The 23,331-nt window shown below is 37.6% G+C and overlaps 1 protein-coding gene across 5 annotated transcripts in view; it reads left to right on the top strand.

The window, feature by feature from the left end:
• negr1 (neuronal growth regulator 1) overlaps nucleotides 1-23,331 on the top strand; it is a 203,954-nt gene that overhangs the window by 159,410 nt on the left and 21,213 nt on the right. Inside the window, exons 7-8 of one of the 5 annotated variants that reach the window (XM_035414616.1) lie at nucleotides 1,829-1,870; nucleotides 17,400-17,446. The exons of 2 other annotated variants lie outside the window; for them this stretch is intronic. In XM_035414616.1, the coding sequence (XP_035270507.1) occupies nucleotides 1,829-1,870; nucleotides 17,400-17,431 (74 nt within the window). In that variant the 3' untranslated portion in view covers nucleotides 17,432-17,446. Of the gene's footprint in view, nucleotides 1-1,828; nucleotides 1,871-5,701; nucleotides 5,731-17,399; nucleotides 17,447-23,331 lie in introns of those variants that run through there. 2 more of the 5 variants (XM_035414617.1, XM_035414614.1) reach the window with 2 other exon arrangements.

Raw genomic sequence — 23,331 nt, 5'->3', positions numbered from 1 at the left:
GACCCTAAAAAGGCATAAGGAAATTAAAAAATTTGCATGATATCTACAATTCAACTTAAATTATTTTAATTTGATTAACGGGCAGCCTGTGGGGGTTAAAACGTAGCCATGTGTGCTGATTGAGGAGAGCTTCATTTTTTCACTATAGAACAGAGAGAATTCTGGTCATCTCTGATCCTGATTATTGAAAACTTGTGATTTGCATGAAATTGAGCCGGGTGAAAACCAGAAGATAACTGGGTAAAAGCCATTAAGCCCTGTCTTATGTCAGGTCATTAATATGTTGAAGTCAGGTGATTATTTGGGCATATCTTTCAGTGGCTTACCTGCTGTGCAGTGTCACATGAACTTGCAGGTACAAACAGTACAAACAGCAAAATGAACACTTAGATCCTAACTCAATCAGATGAAAGTAAAGCTATGCAATGGAGCAGTACCGTATGATTAATCAATGTGCAATGTGGCCCACTGTCAATACATAATGAATTGCAATTCGGTATCTTGAAAAGGAACACTGGACTAACAACAAAAAACAACTCCTGTGGAGAATTATCAGCACTTGTAATGATTTGTGTACAATGAGTGGGAGAGTCTAAAGCACAGTAAAGTGAACCAAAAATAGTTTAAATGAAGTACATACAGTATGACTACTACCAATCAATGTAATGTACAAAATAGCTAATAAATAAATTAAGAAGTAAATCACAATGCCAAAGGGAGCCTAAAAATAATCATTATAAGTACTGAAAAGAAATTTGAAAGAAAGGTTTCACAGCATGTGTTGATAAAGGAAGCTTGGTGATATGTTACTACAACATATGCAAAACATCAAGCTTTTGAAAATATATAATTTATATTTATTATTTTTTTATATGAAGCCTTAAGTCAAGAGTTCTCAAACCAAGTCCTGGAGACACACTGCATATGCTGTTTATTGGATACCATGAAAAATAAATGTTCTATCTGGACATCAGAGGATTTGAATCAGTAAGACCAACTGATGCATTCATTTTAAGAATGCGCTACATGGCAAGTTATTCCTGCAGAAAAAGGTTACATTTTCGAATATTTTAAATGACTGGTGGATTTATTTGAGACATACTGAATAAATAGAAATATTTCCCTAGAAATAAAGATATAAATCAGGGCAGAAAAATTGCATACACCGAGTTGCTGAAACTATATTGTTTGTGAGAAATTAAAAGTTCAAAGACAAGGCACTTGATGAGCTTGCAACTTATTGAGTAAAATGACGATGGGCAAAAATGTTCAAAATGTAAGTCACTTCAGTCAATAAGTTGCAAGCACAGTGTTGTGGAGTTTTTATTTATTTATTTATTTATTTTTTTTATTTTTTTTAATTTTTTTTATTTTGGCATTAGTGTGTCCTCAGCACCCGTGGTCCACAGCCAGGTGTGCAAACCATCATTCTCAATGAGACAAACCTGCAATGTATTAAAATAACTTTAAAATTGAAGACCTGCGACACATATTTTCCATAGCCTTAATTTTATAATAGATTGGGTCCTCAGGAGTTTCAGAACATCTGAACTAAATTCTACAGTGCATCCTAGACGCTTTTCCTTTACTCTTTTTAGAGTCATAGCACAAAACAAAACCATAAAAAAGATACATATAATGAAAGCAAATAAAGCAAAACATTTTTTTTCCCCCAAGATATAACAGGATAGCCGCCAGACACAATACTGTATTTATGTTCTCATTCCCCGTCTTCTGTCTTTGCATGTTAAATTTTCTTTTGCGTCTCCATTATGTTAATAATACATGAATGTCCTCTTCTTTTTCCTTCCCCTTTTTTCCCCTGTAGCAATTATTGAACCTACCACAACTAGTCCTGTTTCAAGCCCAGGTCAGTATATGGTATTGTGCTGTACGCAAACCAGCATCTTGGGGTCCTCTGTACACTAACCTGAAAATCTCTCTACCATTCCAATTCTTTCCTCTTGACTGGCTGGGATGCCTGCTGGTGTACAGCTTTCTGTGTCGTTTTTGTTTGTTTACCTCTTCTTTTTGAGTTTTATTCAATGTTGGCAGCCGTTTCATCACGCGCATCACCACCAGCACCCTCCCACAGAGCAGTGTTATGTCATTGGCGTGACTGTCATTTGTGGCTCTGAGACCAGTGCTTTCTAAACGCTGACAGCTTCTCTCTGGCTCTGTCATTCCGTCTATGCTAAGTGCAATCTGCATGAAGGGCGGAATATTGATACGCGGCTATTGTAATTCTGTTTGCTCTGTTCAGTGGCTCCCTTGCAATTTCTCTTCTCAGGGAAGCAGCCTCCGTCGCCAATAAATAGTTTTGCTCATTTTTTTTCTTTCTTTCACTGTTATGCTGCATCTCAGCTGTACTGTACAAATCTACAAATCAGGAAATGTAACTGCCCGACTGGTTACATTGTTCTGCTTAAGCTTTCCACACACAAGGAAACGTGGAGACTGAGACTGAGCGGAAAAAAAAAAAAAAAAAAAAAAAAAAAACTCCATCCTGCTTCATAGGATTTTCAATCTGTCCAGTGTTCCATTACATCAATACATGGCTCTGTATGAGCATGTCCTCTCCTGCATCCCTTACCTGTTTATTTCAAATGAATACAATTAGCAGTGGGGGTTCCATCAAAGTGCAAGTAGAAATCAGCTCCCTAACAGTGTGCAACCCTTTATTTTATTTGGTAAAATGCTTGCAGAACAAATGACAATTTCACGGTCGAGGGCAACGGTGCAGTATCAATCAATAAGATACACTAACTCGACATCCCACTTTTTTTGTTTTGTAATGTTCAAATTTGTCGTTATGGTTCATTTTACAATGCCGAGAGTACAGCTCCTTGCTATGGAATTTTTAATGATTCCTGATAACTGGAATTCCCAGTACATACAGTCAGCGCTCTTAAATAGATCATTTGTTAAAAGACTGAGAACTCTTATAATGCATGTATGTGTTGTTAAGATAAAGTCAAATATTCATGTTGTTATTTTTTTTATTGATATGTTTTATTTTTCGTTAGTGTGCTTAATTGATCATTCCTGACTGACCATGATATGCTTGAGCAATTTTACTATGGCATGAACACTGCATAACCTAATTAATCAGCAAGTTAATTAGGCGGAGTTGGTGACATGATTTCATCTGTTGAATGTTAAGCTTTGGGAAATTATTGAAAGAAAGGCACCAAAAAACTGGTTATTAAGATAACAGCACTTTTGTGGTACAGTACAGTATTTCTTTCAAGGTTCAAAATCAAAGCTGGTCTGACAACCTTTATTCAGTCCCAATGGCTGTGTTGCATCAGATATCTGATTTGCATTCCCAATTGTTCCAGTGAAAATTGTTGTTTAGTTTTTGGCTGAAGTACATACATTTTGGTTATCTAGGCAGGAAGGGCCAATGGGGAGACTTAATAATTAGGTTGCCAGAGAATATATAATGATCTAATTGAAAGGCAAATTGAGATGAAGAAGACCATTTCAAACAAGCATTAGTTCACATAATGCTTTAATTATGTTCACATAATGTGCAATGCTATAATCACTATCTCTCTCTAGCACCCATAGTAGCATCTAACTTAAAATTGTAGTAAATTCTGCAGAAGGGATGCACCAGCAGTCCACAATAAAGCCAATCAATGAATGTCTTGTTGATGGAGATGAAAATCAAGTGCTTGATTGGATCCAGATGTGGTGACTGCCATGGCCATAGCCTATGGAGAACATTGTTGTCATGCTTGTCAAACCATTGGGTGACCTCACATGCTCTGCGGATAGGGTCACTGACATACTGGAAGATGCTTCTCCCATCAGGAAAGATATGGTGCAGCATGCAATGAATCACTCAGGCCTCGTTCCAGTTACTTTTTATCCATCCTTGTATCCTCGGTCCTTGCCTGACCTGTAAATCAATCGAGGTCCGCCATCTTTAAGACCATGCAAACCCATTAAATGTTCCTTGAAGGAGCTGGGAACAAGGAGCTACGAGTCTTCCAGAGGGTGCTTGAGCAAGGGTACACGAGTACATCCTTTCAAGAAGTATATTTTTGGAATGATCGATCCCGTCTGTAATTCACGTGGCTTCAAACTGATGCTTGAAAGAGAAAGGACATTCCATTTGCCTAATACATATTTCCTTGTTTCCTCCATCTTCATATCCTTTCTTTGCATCCTTCATTGGGTGGAGTTAAGGAAGTGAGTAAAGGATGCAAGGAGCAAAATAAGCGATTGGAATGAGGCCACAGAATCATTAAGTAGTGATTAGGACTGACTGTGCCTTCTGAGTGTAGTCTAAACCATGCCTGGAAAACAGTACCTCCACTGTTGGAATCAAGAACCCAGGCTTTTAGACTGCTTTAGATGTGCATGTGTGTTCATCTGTTTGGTAAAAACATGGTGAAGGATGCTTTTATTAACCTTTTAGTGATTCCATTGCCTGTGCTCAAATTCAAACCTTCCCTTCTAACTTTTGTGTTTATGTGTGTCTTTAGAGACCTCACATAGCCGTGTTCACAGGGACAAAGTAGAAAGGAAAGTGCATTGTCAGTATTGCATGTTTTGTATTGTTTAACTTCAAATTTCTTCCCAGATTGGGGGTGGGTAATACAATCTGTATTATTAAAAGTGATACACTGTGCACAGGTATGACATGGAAAACAGCTGGGTACATGTTTTTACTTCCAAATATAAAGATCTCAAAATGTTCCGAATCATTCTATAGGACTTTCAAAATAAATGAAGGGCCGCTGATTTATGAGCTGAACATGTTCTTGGCCAATAATTACAAAGCCAACATTAAATTGAAAAAAAACTTTTTTTTCTGACTCGGTATATTAAATTGATTTGGAACAGGTCATTTTGGTCAGTGGTATTTCTGAAATATTGCATTGGGCTTTTGAACTCCCTTGTTCAGAATTAATAAAAGTGCAGCAAGTGCCGGTTTTTTGACTAGTTTGAGTGAAGTACAAGTCTTTTGTGCTTTCAAATTCATACTACCAAGCATATTGGTCACAAGCACATGACTACGCATATTGTGCTATATAGCAAGTGAGTTCTTTAGAAAGAGGTTATTTTTTTATTTGACAAATGATGAAATGACTAGTGACATTGACTAGCTCAGCTTCCAATATTTATTCAAGATAATGAAATTGTCCTTTTTTTTGCAGTAGGAAGGTACTATATGTTTCAGTGTATTTTGGTTTTGTTCAAGAATTATAGAATGTAGACTTATTTTATTATACTTTACTAATTAAACTATACTACTAATTAAACAATGCCATGCCACCCCAAAGACATGAAATATATGACAGGGGATATGACAGGAGAGATATGAAGGGCCAGACTCAATTGTTCTTGAGCCCTAATCAGACATAAGATAGTCACAGGAAATTAGAAAATTTATTTTTTTAATGAAAATATAAATAAATTCAGTACATGATCATCAAGTTTTTCATTCATATTAGTTTATGATATTTATAATATTGGATATTTTTCTTCTTTTTTTTCTTCTTTTGTCCAATATCCACCCTAATTTGGAATGTCCAGCAATCTGCACCCACAGCCACATTAACCCCTCAGCACTCCTCACCCCTGCTGGGAGAACACGGGAGAACGTACACAATCACTTGTCCTCCTCTGAAACACATGGTGTCGCCAGTCAGTTTCTTCTCACTACGTCTCACTTTCTCTCACTCAGCAGAGCTAACATAAGGTGGAGTCAGAGGAAGACCTTTCATATGCAGCTTTGACATTCTGTCTGTGGGCAATTGATCGACCAGTGGGAGTCATTAGAAAAGCAATGGAATCCCTAACCGATTGAACCATCCTATACCCCGGGCGACGCCCTTGCCAATTTTGCATCGTCCCGTGGAGCTATCTGCCACAATCAGCACTAGCAAGGTCTGGATCTGAGACCATGGGACCCACCCTTGCACCACAGCATGGTACCTTAACCACCGAGCAGCCCCTATATTGAATATTCCCTCCTCAGTAAATGGATATTTCCATTCAAGATTCCATTTAAGATTAGACTGTTCTGTAATTTTGCGGGTCCTGAGCCCATGTCTTGTTGAATATTCTGACTCCTGTTTTCTCTCATTTAACCAAAACATTATACTGTATATCCAACCATGTATATGCAGCAGAACATCAGTGATACCAACTTCAGAGTTACAGACTGAGCAGTCAGCAGGACAAGTATGAAATCAGACATAGCATACATAATTGCATGTTATTAACATCAATCACTATTGTTAGCACTTGTCAAAATGTGGCTTGAAACCAAAATGAATGTTCACCAAATCTTGCTGAAGAAATAAAATATGAATAAATCATATATGAATGCATAAAAGTGAACCTAAATTTGTTTTAAGATGTCTGTTTTTACTTTTTACTTGTCCCTCAAAAAATCCTATTAGTCATTGGCCTGTGTGTGTGTGTGTGCATGCGTGTGTGTGCGTGCATTCGTGCGTGTGGAGGAGGGCTCCATGAATTAGAAACCCTTCAAAAAGATAGCTATTGCTGACTCTAAATCAGTGCCACATTTGAACGATCAATACACATTTTTTGCTAATTAGAATGGAGCACTCAAGTGAAATATGCTTTGCAAAACCACTTTGGTGCACCCATTAGTTATGCTGTGGAAACCATGGCAGGTTGACTCAAAGATCAGAAATTTTAATGGAATGACAGTGAAGCTCAGGCAACCACTTTGCCTGTTGGCTTAATTTGTGGATGGAATTAAGATAATTACTGCTCTAGGTGAGGATGTTGATGATAATGGAGTTTGCTTAGTCATTAAAAAAAAAAAAACTTTCAATTCAATATATATAGCACTGTAGGCTAGCGGTTTATGATCACCAACTTATATGATATATATATGCCATTTTAGCCAAATATCCTCTTGTAGATGATGCAATATTTCCACTAAAATATTTTCTTCCTTTATTTGTTAGTCATAACATATTCAGTTAGAAAGCTTTATGCAGTTTTATGCCAGTTTTATTGTAAGAGCACTTAATGCCATTTATTTTATGATTAAATCTGTTTTGAATGACTAGAAAGTGCCTAATGGATTCCCTTTCAACATAATAATCTTATATCTTAAAACTTAAAGTTTTATTTGTTTTCTGCATTCATTATTTTTAAGCAGTGCTTTATTTTCCCCCTGTGGTAAAATTCAATATTGAGATCACAACAAAACAACATGCTTGATTTGGGTTTGAAATAACAATAATATGAAGATATACTTTTTTATTGTTTTTAAACATTTCTGCTCAACTTCAGAAGCACATGATCAGTTTGAATATGCAGGCAAATTGGACCTTGTTTTTAAAAAGCAATTTAACCTTGTATACACACTTTCTTGCATGTACACAAACGCGCATGCACACATTCACGTATGCACACACACACACACACAAAATTATTATTATTATTATTAGTAGTAGTAGTAGCAGCAGCAGTAGTAGTTGTAGCAGTAGTAGTAGTAGTAGTAGTAGTAGTAGTAGTAGTAGTAGTATCACCATCATTAGATTTGCACATCTGACACCATAAACAATATTTCTGTCTGTCTGCTTCTTTGAACATGATAAATGACAATGCAAATGATTGCATAAGGTCCAGAAGAACATTGGCAGAAAACTGAAGCCAGCTTGCATGAGCTAGTATCATTTAAAGGCTAAGCTATTTACTATTTGATTCATATATAGAATTTAATTTAAGGAGAACACTTGAGTTATGATACATGAAAAAGATGTACAACAATATTTTAGTGACAATAAACCTTTAAGTGGATTTCACAAAAGTTATATTTTTACACCAGTTTTAGCAACAGAAAATATATGCCTCTGTTCACTAAATACCATTTGTATGCAACCTGTATGCTTTCAAACTTAGTCAGACATATGAAGAGGCATGCATTCACAAAATTTGTAAAACTATGTATAGTAAGTAAAATATTGTATCATTAAATTGTAATTTAAAAAAACATTCTGCTGCAGCTGCTAATGCTTGTACTGCATGTTCTTCTGTGTGTATGGTCATATAATGATTATTTTATCTATGTCAAAAGTTGTAACCTAGATACATGAAATTAACATTTCTGCTGCTCAGCATTTTTGACAGCTTGTCCAAAGATGTAAGGTGATGATGACACCTGTAAATGTCAAGGGCTAATTCATTTGTCCCCCTTTGGTTCTCAATACGTACATACCGTAATGAGATTATGATCCTGGCTTACTGGAATAGCCCGGACATATTTACGTCTTAAGATACATAACAAAGAAATAAAGAAAATTAAGTAAATAAAGGAAATTATTTGGACAGACACATTTTTTGTTGTTTTGTATCTATGCTCCTGCACATTGGATTTGAAAATAAACAATGAATATAATGTTAAAGTACAGACTGTGAAGTACAGACTATTGAGGGTATTTACATCCATATCAGGTGATCTATGTTGGAATTACAGCCCTTTTATACATAGTTCCTCATTTTAGGTGACAAAGAGTATTTGTGCAAATTATCATTTAAGTGATCCTATTTATTACTTGGTTTCAAAAATTCTCTGCATGCGATGACTGCCTGAAGTCTGAAACCTGTAGATATCTCCAGAGTATCTTCCTAGGTGATGCTCTGCCCAGCCTGTGCTGTAGCCATCTTAAGTTTTTGGTTGTTTCGGGGGCTTTTTGCCTTCAGTCTTGACTTCAGAAACTGAAATGGATGTTCAGTTGGATTCAGGATAGGCGATTGACTAGGCCAGTCAAGATCAAGAACAGTGTACTATTTTGGCCCTGAAAACTCCTTGCTTTAGCAGAATGTTTGTCCTGCTGCAAGGTGAAGCGCCATCCAATGAATTTGGAGAACACTTGCTGCTAGAATCAGTAAAGACAAATGAGCCAGTTCCAGTGGCAGCCATTCATGCTCAATCCATAACACTACCTCACTATGTTTGATGGGTGAGGTGGTATGTTGTGGGTCATGAACAGTTACTTTTATTCTCCACACTTTCCTCTTTGCATCACTTTCTTACTGGTTAATACTAATCTCATCTGTCAGTAAGACTATCACCTAGTCATTCTGTTCTTCAGGCGTACCTGTAGTTTGCATCATGTGATGAACCCTCTGCAGTTATGCTGGTGATCCATCTATGACTACTTCCTGGAGAGAGTTCTGTATCTATTTGAGAGTTGAAAAGAGGCTTTTCTTTACAGTTCAAAGTGTTCTTGGGTCATCCACTATAGTGGTCTTCCATGGCCTACCAGGTTGTTTGCTATTGCTGAGCGCTGAAGTGCATCCTTGCTTCTTACCAATGTAGCAAATGTCTCTATGTCTCTGATCAACTTTATTTTGATTTTTCAGCCTCATGATGGCCAGCTTTACTGGTATTCTTTGATCCACCTGTTAAGAGACAAGTGCAAATGCAAAACCTAGAATCATATTTCATGCAATATGATATAATGACTCATAGATGACCAAGAAACAGCTGAGCAGCCCATTATCCTTTTGCTAAAGGGGGGTGGGGGGACTGTGGATAAAAAGGGCTGTATCCCAACCCAGATATTGACAGGGCATGAACAGCATGAACCCAAAAATGAACCCATAAAAATGGATGTCAGCCTTTTGGGTATATTTATATCAATGTTTTTTTGTTTTTTTTAGTGATCACAAACCTACTTGAACCCAAACCACATCTATTTTGCCATCATGTACTGAATGGAGCTTAATGGCCTATCTTGAGTATAATACTTTTAGGCAGCATTAAAGGCTTGCTCACCATTTCAATGGCGAGATCAAGAGTTAGGGGGGCTTCTGTAAGCAGAGGTATGTGATACAGCCTGACCTTCATTTTGCTCTACATTAAAGGCAAAGAATCCTCTGACAGAGTCTGATAAGCAGATGGCATACCATATATCATACTTGACCTCCAGATCCTTTTGCAGGCATAAATAGGCCACTGTTGCTTGCATTTGCCCCAGTGAACTACTATTGTCTGCAACACACTAGAGGAATGGTTTATGGTGTACTTCTGTGGTTAATGGTCAAGTGTGTATGAGTGAATAAATTGATTCAGTTTTGCATGTTGTTATTGTGAATAATGCGTATGTATTTCTCCCTAATTTAAAAAGCATTTCTTGACTCTAGTCCTTTGAATATATAACTGAAACTGAATATATATGCTGAAATATTTCAGGAGTCAATATCCCATCTCCATGGTGTACAGTATGATTTTATGAATCATTAAAATTGAGAGAATGTGGCAAAAAGGCAGTTGATGAGTTTATGGACAGGATACATACTCAATACTGTATAAATTGGCAGCAAAATGATAGCAACGCCTTGTTACAGGAGCAGAACAGTTATTTAATTATGATTATATAGTGCATTATGATGGATGATGCAATGAATTAAAATAATGGTACTGAAGACTTATTTTAAGAATCTTGCAATACATGAAAATATTTAAAATTGCATAATAATTCAGTGTGAGTATAATATAACTTCTGCTGCTGGCTTTCATGTTATTCATGCCAATGGGATTGGGAAATTCAGTTGGGATACTTATGGTTAAGTGGTGGAAGGAGCTGGTGTGATGCCAAGAGTCATGGAATTCCCCTAGCAATCTAAGATGAACGAGCTACTACTCTACTGACATCAACAGTACACAATTTGAGTTTAACAAAATCATTAGAGCTGTCAAACCATTAAAAAAAACTGGTTAATTGCAGACGTTGAATTTGATTAATCACCATTTTCAATTTTGTCTCAAATGAACCCCTATTTGAAGAGTTTTCAACAAACAAACGTAAAATATGTATTTTAAAAGTAAAGAAGCAACACAAGTGTCATTCTAATTAAATAACTTTTTTTTAAATAGTATCTTAGCTAATATCAATTAGCCAAATGTAAAGTCTGTAATTGACAATGACCAACTATGTGACAGTTTACTTCAGTGTTCTTTAAATTGAGCCCTGTAGTCACAGGGGTATATATATATATATATATATATATATATATATATATATATATATATATATGTGTGTGTGTATTGGTAGTCCAGACACCAGGGACATTCTTCTGTCCTGGTCTACAAAACTGTGATGCATCAAACCTAGGAGATCACCAGTAAATTATCTTGTATGAACACAGTATGCAAAAATAAATAAATAAATAAAAATGTGACTGGCCAAGATTACAAATCATTTCTGGGTGACCTCCAGTTTGTTCGCCCTTGATTAGATAAGTAGGCAGGAGTTCCCAACTGCGTGAAGCACTGATTAGCCTTTTGACAGGATAGCAGAGCTTCTTAAGTAGCATTAGCTCAGGCATGCCTGCAGTATATTGTGGTGCTGCGCAGCCATCTCTCTTGGCGTAGCCTATGAAATTATTGTTGTTAGCCAATGAAATTATATTGTAGATATATTTCACTACAGTAGTGTTTTTAAATGTGCCATTCACCCAGATTAATATCTTAGCTAATGTGCCGTTCACACAGGTAATATCACAGCTAATGCAAGCTAAATATGCAATGGGTTTTTTTCATAATAATAACACTAGTGTTTTTTTTTTTGTTTTTTTTTGTTTTTTTTACAAACCAAATTAAATATTGCTTAGCAAGTTCTCTTAACATGTATTGTTTCAGACAATATTTAATCAATTTACAGTCTAGTTTACAGTATGACCCCACCTTTCCAATAGCTGGTGAAATTGCTCGTATGATATAAGAGTTTAGCAAGCTACCTTGCCATGTATATTAAATATACAAGTTGTTGCCAATAATTTCAGAGGAAAAGCAATGGCAAGGTTCTTGAATAAGCCCTGTCGGCTTGTCTTTTTGCTTCACTGCATCTGGACCATTTCAGATACTATACAACTATACTACTTATCTTTAACTGAAGTTAGCATAGTCAAATACAGCCCATACCAATTTAGTTGATTTTACTGTTAGGCAGCTCAGGCATGTACTTTATGCATGATGGCTCTGTGTGTGTGTGTGTGCGTGTGGGCGTGTGTGTGTGTGTGTGTGTGTTTGTGCGTGAGTATTGGCGCTCATTTTGTTGGTGCCAGAGGTATTGGTAGCCTGCATAACGATGTTCAAATATGACCCCATAATTGTTAAAACCAATCCCATGTCCTTTCATGTAGGTGCTGTATATATGACTCAATAACGATAAGGTATGCCGTACTACTGAGATTGCAAAAGACAATGTTTTAGAATAGTTAAATAATAGAATATAAAATGTTTTCCCTGTAACAGGTTTTGTAAAATGTAAAATCCTGTTACTGGGACAATAACCGTTGAACTAGATGGACCTGGAAACAGAAAAAGAAAAAAATCAAGACAATGCTGAATTTAAAAAAAAATTATATCCAAAGAATGAATAGAAACTGACGCCTGCCCAAAACACCAACCAGTTGCCTACATTAGATGTACATATGCTAATACATATTTCATGCGCCAAAATCTCTTATTCATGATCCCTGTGAAGATTCATTTTCTGCCTGGAGACTTTCTCCACTTGCTGAAATGTCAGCCACTGGTACAAATGGGCTTGCCACGGGATCATCATTCTGTGCAGACCCATTCTTTGGCTCTCCCACTCCATCTATTATCTGTGCTCTCCCACATGCACACTCAGTCTGATTATCTCTCCCACTCTGGCCCTCCTCTTGTGCGGTGGCCATTAAATATAAGCTAGTGCACCCCCACCCACCTATTCCCGAGCTCCCTAAACCAAGGCAAATGCTTAGCAAACCATCAAAAAAGCAAAAAAAAAAAAAAAAAAAAAAAAGGTTCAAATGAATGCGTGCGTGCCTCCCCCTCAGATCCATCACTGTGGTTATTCCTGAGTTAAAGTGAGTCTAATTAATGTGGGCAGGGTCCTCTCCCCCATTCCTCTCATCTTATGCAAAGAGTACACTCACCGTCTATCTATCCCTCACTACCTCTCATTGTGTACTTGATCCTGTTAATGCTTTTATCGTGTTTGTACCACTTATGCCATCTCAAACAGTACTTTCCTTATTCTGCTTGTCTGGTCTTTTCAGGTCCCTGGACTCATCATCTAAGACATGATCAAAATGGCTCAAACAAACAAAAAATTCATGATGCCTTAAAAGTTCCTTCCCCTTTAAAAAATAAAATAAAATACACAGTTGCTGACATGCTGAGAGAAAAGAAGAAAATACAATAATATTGCAAGATGTGAATCTCTGCTATTTTTACAATCATGAGAATAGCAGTTCATTGTCATTCTGTCCTGTTTCAGATGGGTTTCTTTTTAATTCACCATCATCCCTGTGCTGCTTTTCAGCCTGATATCTGAGACTTCTGTCAATAATAGTACATTTCATTTCATAAACTTTCATTTTATTATTATTATTTTTTATCATTTTGTCAGCACCCGTGGTAGGCCTAAGAAAAAAATGCTTTTACAAAGTAGTAGTACATCATTAAGATTAGAGTTGGGGTAATTTATAATCAAAAACATCCTTACAGCTGGGACATGGCACATCACTTCACTTGAATGTCAAATTTTAATTATCTATACTCACTTATCCTGGGTGGGGGGGGGGGTGCTGGAGCCTATCCCAACGTGCATTGGGCGGCAGGAATACACCCTGGACAGGTTGCCAGTCTATCAGAGGGCCAGACACAGACATTCACACTTCACATCTCAAACATTATGGAACTGACGTATATATACACACACTATATGACTTGGTCCACTGCAGCCTGTTGTCCTTGGTAAAATCAAGTTATGACCAAAAGTGTCTGGACACCCTGGTGCTGTTTTGCATGGTTTGGGCTAGGACCCTTAGTTCCAATGAAGGAAAATCTTAGTACCCTTTCCGGTTTCAGCCTGACAGTGCCCCTGGGCACACTGAGAGGTCCATACAGAAATGGTTTTGTTGAGAACAGTGTGGAAGACCTTGACTGGCCTGCACAGAGCCCTGACCTCAACCCCATCTAACACCTTTGGGATCAGTTGGAAAGCCAGCTGTGTGCCAGGCCTAATCACCTAATCAGTGCCCAACCTCACTAATGCTTTTCTGGCTGAATGGAAGCAAATCCCTGCAGCAATGCTCCAAAATCAAGCATGTAGACTTCCCAGAAAAGTGGAGGTTGTTATAGCAGCAAAGGGGGTACCACCTCCATATTAATGCCCATAATTTTGGATGAGATGTTGTATGTCGGGTGTCCACATACTTTTGGCCATGTAGTGTATGTCTGGTCTATCCATTTTCAGTAAAACAACTGAATCCAAGCGTAAATAATTGCAAAGCTGTCAATTCCCATGCACCAGGCATGAGATGTACACTGAGGAGCAATCTCACATTCGCATGGTCGGCTCCTAAACTCTAAATCTGTCATAGGATTGTTATGGATGGATGGACACAAATATACACACATACATACTGATGGGAGATAAATTAAAGGAAAAAACAGAATAAATGAGTGGACATAACAAAGGCAGATGCTTCCATACAGGTGTACTGCATGATACAGTCGAACAATTAACATCTTATCATGTTCTGTGGGATGTATAAAAATACTGAGCCCAGTTGACCTTGATTTTGGATCAAGATGGCAAGAAGAAACAATCCAAGTGACTTTGAAAGAGGCTTCGTTATTGGAGCACGGATGGGAGGAGCTTCAGTTACAAACACTGCTCAACTGGCTAGTGTTTCAATAGGAACAGTGACATCTGCATTTTGATGCATGGGAAAGACATCAGTAAATAGGGTCGGAAATTGTGGTCGAAAACGCACATTCAATGACCGTGATGCTTGTGCATTAGTGTGATATTTAATGAAAAACAGAAGAGCTACTCTTCCTCAGGTGACTGAGAATGCAGGATGTGATCAGACTGTGTCAGCAAGAACAGTAGTCGGTTGACAACTACATAAAGAGGGGCAGTAGGGTTGCAGTGCATAAATCCCTCATTACAAAGACGAACGCACATTTGAGAGTTCAGTGGTGGAGAATACCATAGGCACTGGCACACGGTACAGGCCTCAGTGCTTGACCTGTTATGCTTTGTTGTGTTAGGCTGTGGGGGGCATTTTCCTGGCATGGTTTGGGTCCACTTTCCTCAGAGGGAAGGGTCACTGCAAATAAATACAAAGTTATTCTGAGTGATCGCCTTTATCCTATGATGAAATAGTTCTATACTGATGGGAGTCGTCTCTTCCAGGACGACAGTGCCCCCATCCACAGGGCACAAGGGGTTACTGAATGGTTTGATGAGTAAGAAAATGATGTGAATCATATGCTATAGACTTTGCATTCACCAGATCTCAACCCAATTGAACACCTATTTTGGGATTTCGGACTGACATGTTAGACAGCACTCTCCACCACCATCATTAAAACACCAAATGAGAGAATATATTTTGTAAGAATGGTGTTCCATCCCTCCAGTAGAGTTCCAGAGACTTGTCGAATTTATGCCAAGGTGCATTGAAGCCGTTCTGGTGGCTCGTGGTGACGCAACACAAATTTCAAATTTTATTCGATTTTTCAACCTTTGCAGAACTAGTGCTCTTAATATACATGTATTTAGTTAAAAAATAATATGCTGATTTTATTATTAGGTGTCAATTATTATAATTATGATCCCATTTTTATAATAATGATCTTCCCCTTTCACTATAAATCCTGTAATATCTAGGCTCTTCATCACATATTGTTCATCCTGTGAGGCATTATACGTGTGATCAGCTTTCAGGTGACTGGATTCTCAATGAAAAGACCTTGAATTGAAGGTCTAGTCTGTCTATGAATCAGACCAAACAATACAATGGAATAGAAGCTTTATCAGTTTAAACATATTATCCATCCTTATTTGTTGAAATACTGCATGTCTCAGTGATGTCATTTTGCAGATCACTTGAATTGTGATGGATGCATGTATGCATAAACATATATACATATATGGCAGAATATATCATGTGGTCAATGTTTATGTTTACATATTTATTTAGATTTTATGGTATTGGAAAGTTTTCTATTTATATGTTACCAGAATTTTTTGTTCCCTGTTGCTTGATGATGTGGTGCTGTTTTTTTCCGGCATTGTCAAGCTGGAGGCCTTTGGTTTTCACTGTCCATCAACAGAATTCTATACTCTGTACTCTGAGGGCAATGTCATAAAGCTTGACAGTTTTTGTTTTCTAGCACCCCAATTATCCAAAGCTCTGGTCCCTCCAATACAATATATACCCTTAATCCCTCAGCTGTTCCCAATGCACTTTATCCACATCAGTCTCAAGTATAACCATTACCTGACTTTTTGTTTGAAGACCTGTAATTGAAGGCTAAAAATACATCAGCCGAGATATTCCATAAAAACATTGTGTTTTCAATTTAGTGAAAAAAAACTAAGGCATTCAAACTGGCCAGAGAGTTCTCGGCATTAAAGGCATAATTTTTCAGAGAAGCCTGAATCCTTATCCCACTCTGTATCCATCGCTGTTCTGGCCAAACCCTCCTCCAAATCAACCCCTGCCCCAAAATCTCATGTGTTTAAATGCTTCTTGTGAATTCCAATCTGTTCAATGAACCTTCACTCAAACAACTACATCTGCTATCTCAGTCTCATTTTGTTATGAAAGTTCATTATGTTTCTCCATCACATGCATACACATAACATGCACACATGCAAATATTATTGAATCTGCAGACCCTATACAGCATGTCTCTGGCATAATTGTTTTATGTACCTTCCACTTTATGTTACTCGGTTAATTCTTGATTTTCACTTAAGCTGCATTTAAAGAAGAGCCCTGGGAGACACATGCAATCATTAGCCCTTTTGATATTTCAGTGACGATGCCAAGGCATGTAAGGTTTCCTATGGAACCTGTGGTGGCTTTTATGTGCTTTCTCAATGTGTGGTAGTGATCAAGGAGGTCAAGCTGAAGAGCAATGCCTTTGGCAAGAGCTCATAAAGATCTTAAAGCATATGCCCCAAGGTCCTGTGGGCTTTTAAAACCATAAATGTACATTTCTGTGGAATTTTTAAATCATAAATGCATATTTATGATTCTCTGTTTGTTGATGATGATGATGTTGATTGTTATTGTTGTTGTTGTAGTTACTGTCTTAAAACTACCAGTTAATGAAAAAGGGCATCTTATGGAGTTTTTGATATAATTAATGGATGGTAAACCCCTCTACATATATGCTTCCAAACCTGTGCTGCTTTCTATCTTAAATGAAATGGAAGAATATTAATAAAGAAATCAGGCTGTCAGCATGAAACTGGAGTTTTGGAGGAAATTCTGAACTATATTTGAAACGAAGGTGGTTTATTTTTATGGGTTGTACATGTCTGCCTTGAGATTAGATTTTGATAGTCTGTCCTTTGCTTTGTTTCTTGACATTTCAGTGATTGATGTGGATTCAGAGAAGAATAGCTGAGCTTAAGGACTGCTGAGGCAAAACTCTTTTTATGAGTGGGAAAAATAAAGGAAAATCAGCTACTCCTGCCACAATCTGCTATAAAGTCACAATGAACCATCATTTGATTTAAAGGAGCAAATCATACATACAGACTTCATACAAAAAAACGTCTAAAGCGTACATTATTGTTAGGTGTCCTCTGTGATTATTGTATGTATAAAAGTCTGATTGTTTTTCTATTTGGATTTCCATTATTATTTCAACAGTAGCATTAAAGGGATGGTTCATGTTCTTGAGTTTTTATGTAGGGCCATGAATTGATGTTATTTTGTCATCTGTTCATAATGTGTGCAATTGCATGCAGGTAATTTGGGTGAGCTTTCAAGATTATACGATTTCTTTATATTATATAGCATTTATATAATTCCTATAACATTTATTGACATTCAGTGTGCTTGAAGCTTGAGTCCTGTCTGACCTTACAGTCTACGGGGATGAAAAAATGGCCTTTGTTTGGTGAAGACATCTCTGAATTCACTGAACATATTGTCAACTGAATCACAAAATTATTACCTTTTCCAAACAGAGGTGTATTTGCTGCCATGAAGTGAACATTTTCTCAGGATGAACCTGTCAATATGAAAATGCAAAATATAAACTAGGTTGGACAATTGAATGATCAATTAAATTGATTTGATTTTTTTATTTAAGTTTCAAGCAAAAAAACATATAGGAGAGTAAGAGTCTGTTTTTGCAGACATAACTTCGACAATGGCATCAAATTATCCTGACAGGGGTGTGAAATGACAGGAAAGATAAATTATTTCTTACTTTAGTCATTTTCTGATAAAGACATGCCACTTAGCTGCAAACTGACAAATTTGGACTTCAAAATGACAAATTGTTTAATTAAAAAGTACAAGTAGCTAAATACTGTCTGACCGAAATTTAGGTGGTGATCATGAATCAGTTTTAGAGAAGGAACGTGGTATGCTTGGACAAATCAATAGCTATGAGCTACAGTACTTGCTGATAAGTCTATCTTCTCAGCCAGTCTTTGTTATAGCATGTATAAATTTAATTTCTGCATACAAGAAAGAAAATGGGGTTATGAGTGTGTGTGTGTGTGTGTGTGTGAGAGAGAGAGAGAGAGGGAAGGAGCAAAAGAGAGAGAGAGAGATTTCAATCAAATTGAAAAGGGAAAGCAATTTTCATCAAGACATTTTTGAACTCCCTCCAAAATCATGAATAGTCAATCAACTCTGAAGATCTGGAAATACTTGTGAGACTAAGTTGCCAATGGCAAAATCATTGAGAGGAGCAAGTTTTTTATTGCCCATGAAGACCTCAGAGAACTCTTCCCACCTTTGTCACAAAAGCTTGTAATCATGGCTGTGCCAATTGAAAAGGACCTCCGGTGTTAAATATTTGTATTTTTGTTATCACTTCAGTTTGAATGCACATGGAATGTGTGTTGATGTGTACAACAGTTTAATTTACTCTTATTGCTGATGATTATAACATAATATTGTTGTTGAAAATATATAATATGGAAACATTAATTTCTTAATTCATATTTTTTTCCTGCAGTTATCCCTTTCATTGACAGTGAAAATAGTGTTCATTAATACTTTTTTTAAAATTTATTTCCCATCCAACTTTGAATTCCAAACATTGACAGCCATAAGTATACTGGGTTTATTTTGTGGCAGACAAAGGTAACTGTACAGAGGAAGATCATTTATAGCCGTAATTGTGCAAAGCAAAGTGAAAAAAAATCAGATTACCGCTTACTTTATTCTCACAGCATTAAAGGCTTTCCCGCTGTCTCTAAGTCTTAAGTATACATTCATGTGAACAGAAGAACTAACTATAATTGGTTTCTGTTATAATATTGAACCTTAAACAGGAAAGACTGAAACTGCCTATGGAAGCTTTTATCATTAGCCACTTGCTGGGTGGCCATTTTTAGAGGAAGGAAGATAGATTTTTGAGGGAGAATATAAATGCACAGCTGAATTTCAGAAACATCAGTTCTGATATATATAACCTGCTACAGATGTATAGTTGACAATATTAAGATGTGGCCTCATACACTGAAAAAGACTTATCTAATGGCATTGAGGCTAATGTCATTTGCGGTCAACCAGAATTGCATTCAATAGAACTTCTAAATAGAATAGCTAAATAGAACTTAGGTAATTTACCTCAGCATCATTAAACTTGCAGTTGTTAAACAAAAGCTTCACAAACCCTTTCTAATGTTACTTTATACATATGGAAATACAGTGTAGCCTCTTTGTTGTGTTTATTATGATTGCATTCTTTGCAAATTTACCGTGAAAGCAAAGAAATTAGAGCAATGGTGTTGTGCTGGTAACAAGATTATGTCTCTCTTGCCTTTACCTATACTATCATTGTGGTCACACATGGAAATCAGCTCCACAATCTTTCCTATTAAAAACGTGAGGGAAAATAACTAAATGAATTAGCTGGTTCTTGGAACCTAATGGACTTTTACTTTGAATTTGCTGAACCTCATTTATTAAGCAAGGGATTGAGTGTCTATGAATAAACCGATGTCAGCTACTGAAGAGCTTCAGGGGAACAAGCTCACGGGCTGCCATCTGTGAACATCCTCTGTTTCGACAGCTCCATTTTCCAGCACAAATAGAGTCATTCTGACCCCAAAACTTTCAAACCCTGGGAAAAAAAAGAAAGCTGAGCGTCTAAAGCACTTCCTGCCCTGCAGCCACGAGGCTTGACAACACTGATATCAAGGTAAAGTGCATGTGTCACCGGCAGGGATGTGGTATTTATGCAGCAGTGTAAGTCACACACAGATAGTGTCAGTGTGTCTGAAGGGATAAGCCTCACAAAGGACAGAGTGGATTTGGAGGTGATAGCATTCAAAGGCTTTTTTTTTCTCTGTGCATACTGACTCTTTTCAGCCCTCTTTACATTATCACTTAAAATAGGGCTTTGAATCATGCTTCCTGAAATATTGTTGCAATGCCAGTTTTTTGTGAGAGAAAGAAAGAAAAAAAAAACATCTGTGCTCAAAATCCTTATCCAATGTGAGACCCATCTCTTGAAGCTGCATGGTATAATTCACATCACATCTACAAGAAGGTACTGATTCTGATGTACTGAGATACTGTGCTGACAAATATAGCATGGTGGCGGTTTGAGATACTGTAACATGCTTGGTCCTCTGCATTACAAGTCAGTGGTCCTATATTTGAATTGAGTGGATTTTGAAGTCAAATTTCAGACAGTAATCCTGGCCAGTAACAACCTTTTTTAAATGGTGGTGCCTTATATTACATTACATGAAATGAATCTAGCAGACTCACATATAGTTACACTTAGTGAGTAATTTACCATATCAGAGAAGTATAAACGCATTTGCCTGATTAATTTGACCAATAGTGCTGGAGCCAGATAACAACATTCCCAGATCAGTGAGTGAAGATACAACATGACTACAGCACTAGTGTATGATACCTACATGCAGAATACATACATAGCAAGTTGAAAACAAAACCATTATAATACCATAACCTAAGTAATAGTTGTTGTTTTCTTTTTTTTTTTAGTTGTGAGCGCGATGGGGTGCGGATGGGAGGGGAACAAAAATGCAGTCGGAAGAAGTTCATCTTCAGCCTGCAATGAAAAATTGCCAGAGATTCTATTGTCCTGACCACAATGGGAAGTTAATTCCATGACTGGGGGGGACAGTACAAATGGCCATTGTGATTGAGAGAAGTGAGCACGCAGGGTGGGGTGGCCAGTGGCCTTGTGCTGTATCCTTTTGTTCCCATTGTTGTTCCTTAGGCTAGTATCAAGATTTTAAACTTTCTATGTGAGCTGTAAAAAGTGGTCAGTGAAGTGAGAGGAGGAGGGGTATGACACAAGCATGCTTGGGAAGATCGCAGATGTGTGGCTGCATTCTGTATTAACTGCAGGAGTTTAGAAGCAGTTTAGAAAAACTGTAGAAGTACAGGCAGGAAGATGGGTGAGAAGAGAATTGTAATAGTCCAGATATAAGAGCACCAGGGAATGGAGTAGGAGCTGTGCAGTGTAGGCAGTGATGAAGGGGTGTGTCCTTTGAATGTTGCATAGAATCTGCACACTCCGGTCACTGTCGCTACATGGAAAGAGTAGGATTACCTCTTGGCTTCTTGCAGTAGAAGAGCTCTGTGTGAGCTCTCCTGTAGCATATGGAACAGGGATACTCAAATCTGGCCCTCGAGGCCAGTAGTACTGCTGGTTCTCATTCTTCCCCTATAATCAGGACTGATTTAAACCTGGGACACCAAGTGAGTTAAATCACTGGCTAATCAGCGGCATTCATCAATCAATTAATGATCAGGTAGAAAAGAAAAACCAGCAGTACTACTGGCCTCCAGGACCGGATTTGAGTATCCCAGACATAGACAGAGAGAAAGGTCTTGCTGTAATGAGGACTTGGTGGGAATGGAGAGCACCTCACTCTCAGCCAGATTGAGCTAAACATGACAGTCTGCCATCCGCCTTGAGATGTCATTCAGGCGGGGCCAGTGAGTGAGGTTTGAGTATCAAATGTCGGGAAAGAAAGGAAAAGCAAAGTGTCATCAGCATAGAAATGGTACGACAAACCATGGGAGATGACTGACCTGGGAGTTTGCATGTAAAGGGGAGGAGGACAAATATAGAACCCTGATGGATGGTTAAAAGCCACCGTCTTGGGGAACCCTAAGCCAAGGAAGTAAGAGAGCTGTTTAGATGTTGCAATTTCAGAGTTTTGGACGGAATATGGACTTCAGGGACAAACTAATAATTCAGGACAACTGTGATGTCTGGAGTCTGTTTATTGAACAAGCACGTAACTCCTGTCAGAGTTGTATAACTACTAGAATTCTGTTGAGTAAAATATGTTTTAATTAATATGTCAGCATTGTATTACACAGAACTTCCTAAAAAAATTGCATGAGTCCATATGGTTTCTTAATAACCGAAGAAATGGGGTCAGAGGTAAACATTTTCAATTCCCAGTCCTACAACAACACGTTGCAAACACTGCATGCAAAAAATATGTAGCTGTTATTGTGTCTGGCACATAACACACTGTTTGTCTTCTCCTCTTAAAACACATAAACATGTTGAGGCACCCAAGTCATTATAAAGCACGACAGCAGTGAATTGATTATTATTAAATAATAGGTGTTTTCTCTGTAAAATAAGGAATATTTCATGTGCAGTGTTGACAACCTGCAGGGGTAACAACCAGAACCAGAGTACGGCTGCCATAATCAATGTAAATGGTAAATGGACTGCATTTATATAGCGCTTTTATCCAAAGCGCTTTACAATTGATGCCTCTCATTCGCCAGAGCAGTTTAGGGGTTAGGTGTCTTGCTCAAGGACACTTCGACACGCCCAGGCTGGGGTTTGAACCGGCAACCCTTCGACTGCCAGACAATCGCTCTTACCTCCTGAGCCATGTCGCCCCTGTATCAATGTAAACATGTATGGTGTGTACCCATATTGAATATATTGTAATCATGCGCTTTACAGCTGAATTGCAGGGCAAACATTTATGAGACATTGAATTAGCTGAACATGCTTATGACCATAGGAATTAGACAATTGAAATGGCAACTGTCATTCATTTTTCCATGATAACTAACAAAATGTCCAATTTTATTTGTGCATCACACCACCTTTGCTAACTGATGAGATGAATGCACCAAACACAACCTATAAATCACTAGCAGCATCTAACCTGGTGCCAGTCATGCAAAATAGTACCATGCGGCACAAAAACAAGCCTGAGAAGCAATGTATTAAAAGGCAAACTTCAAAGGAAACATTAGAGTTATAATAAGTGTTCATCCAAATCTTATATGACTTTTAGGGGTAGTTATTTTTGTAAA

This window comes from Anguilla anguilla, chromosome 4 (genome assembly GCF_013347855.1).
Source record: "Anguilla anguilla isolate fAngAng1 chromosome 4, fAngAng1.pri, whole genome shotgun sequence".
Taxonomy (NCBI): Eukaryota; Metazoa; Chordata; class Actinopteri; order Anguilliformes; family Anguillidae; genus Anguilla; species Anguilla anguilla.
Note: the sequence above shows the minus strand (reverse complement) of the source record. Positions and strands in the feature narration are given on the sequence as shown.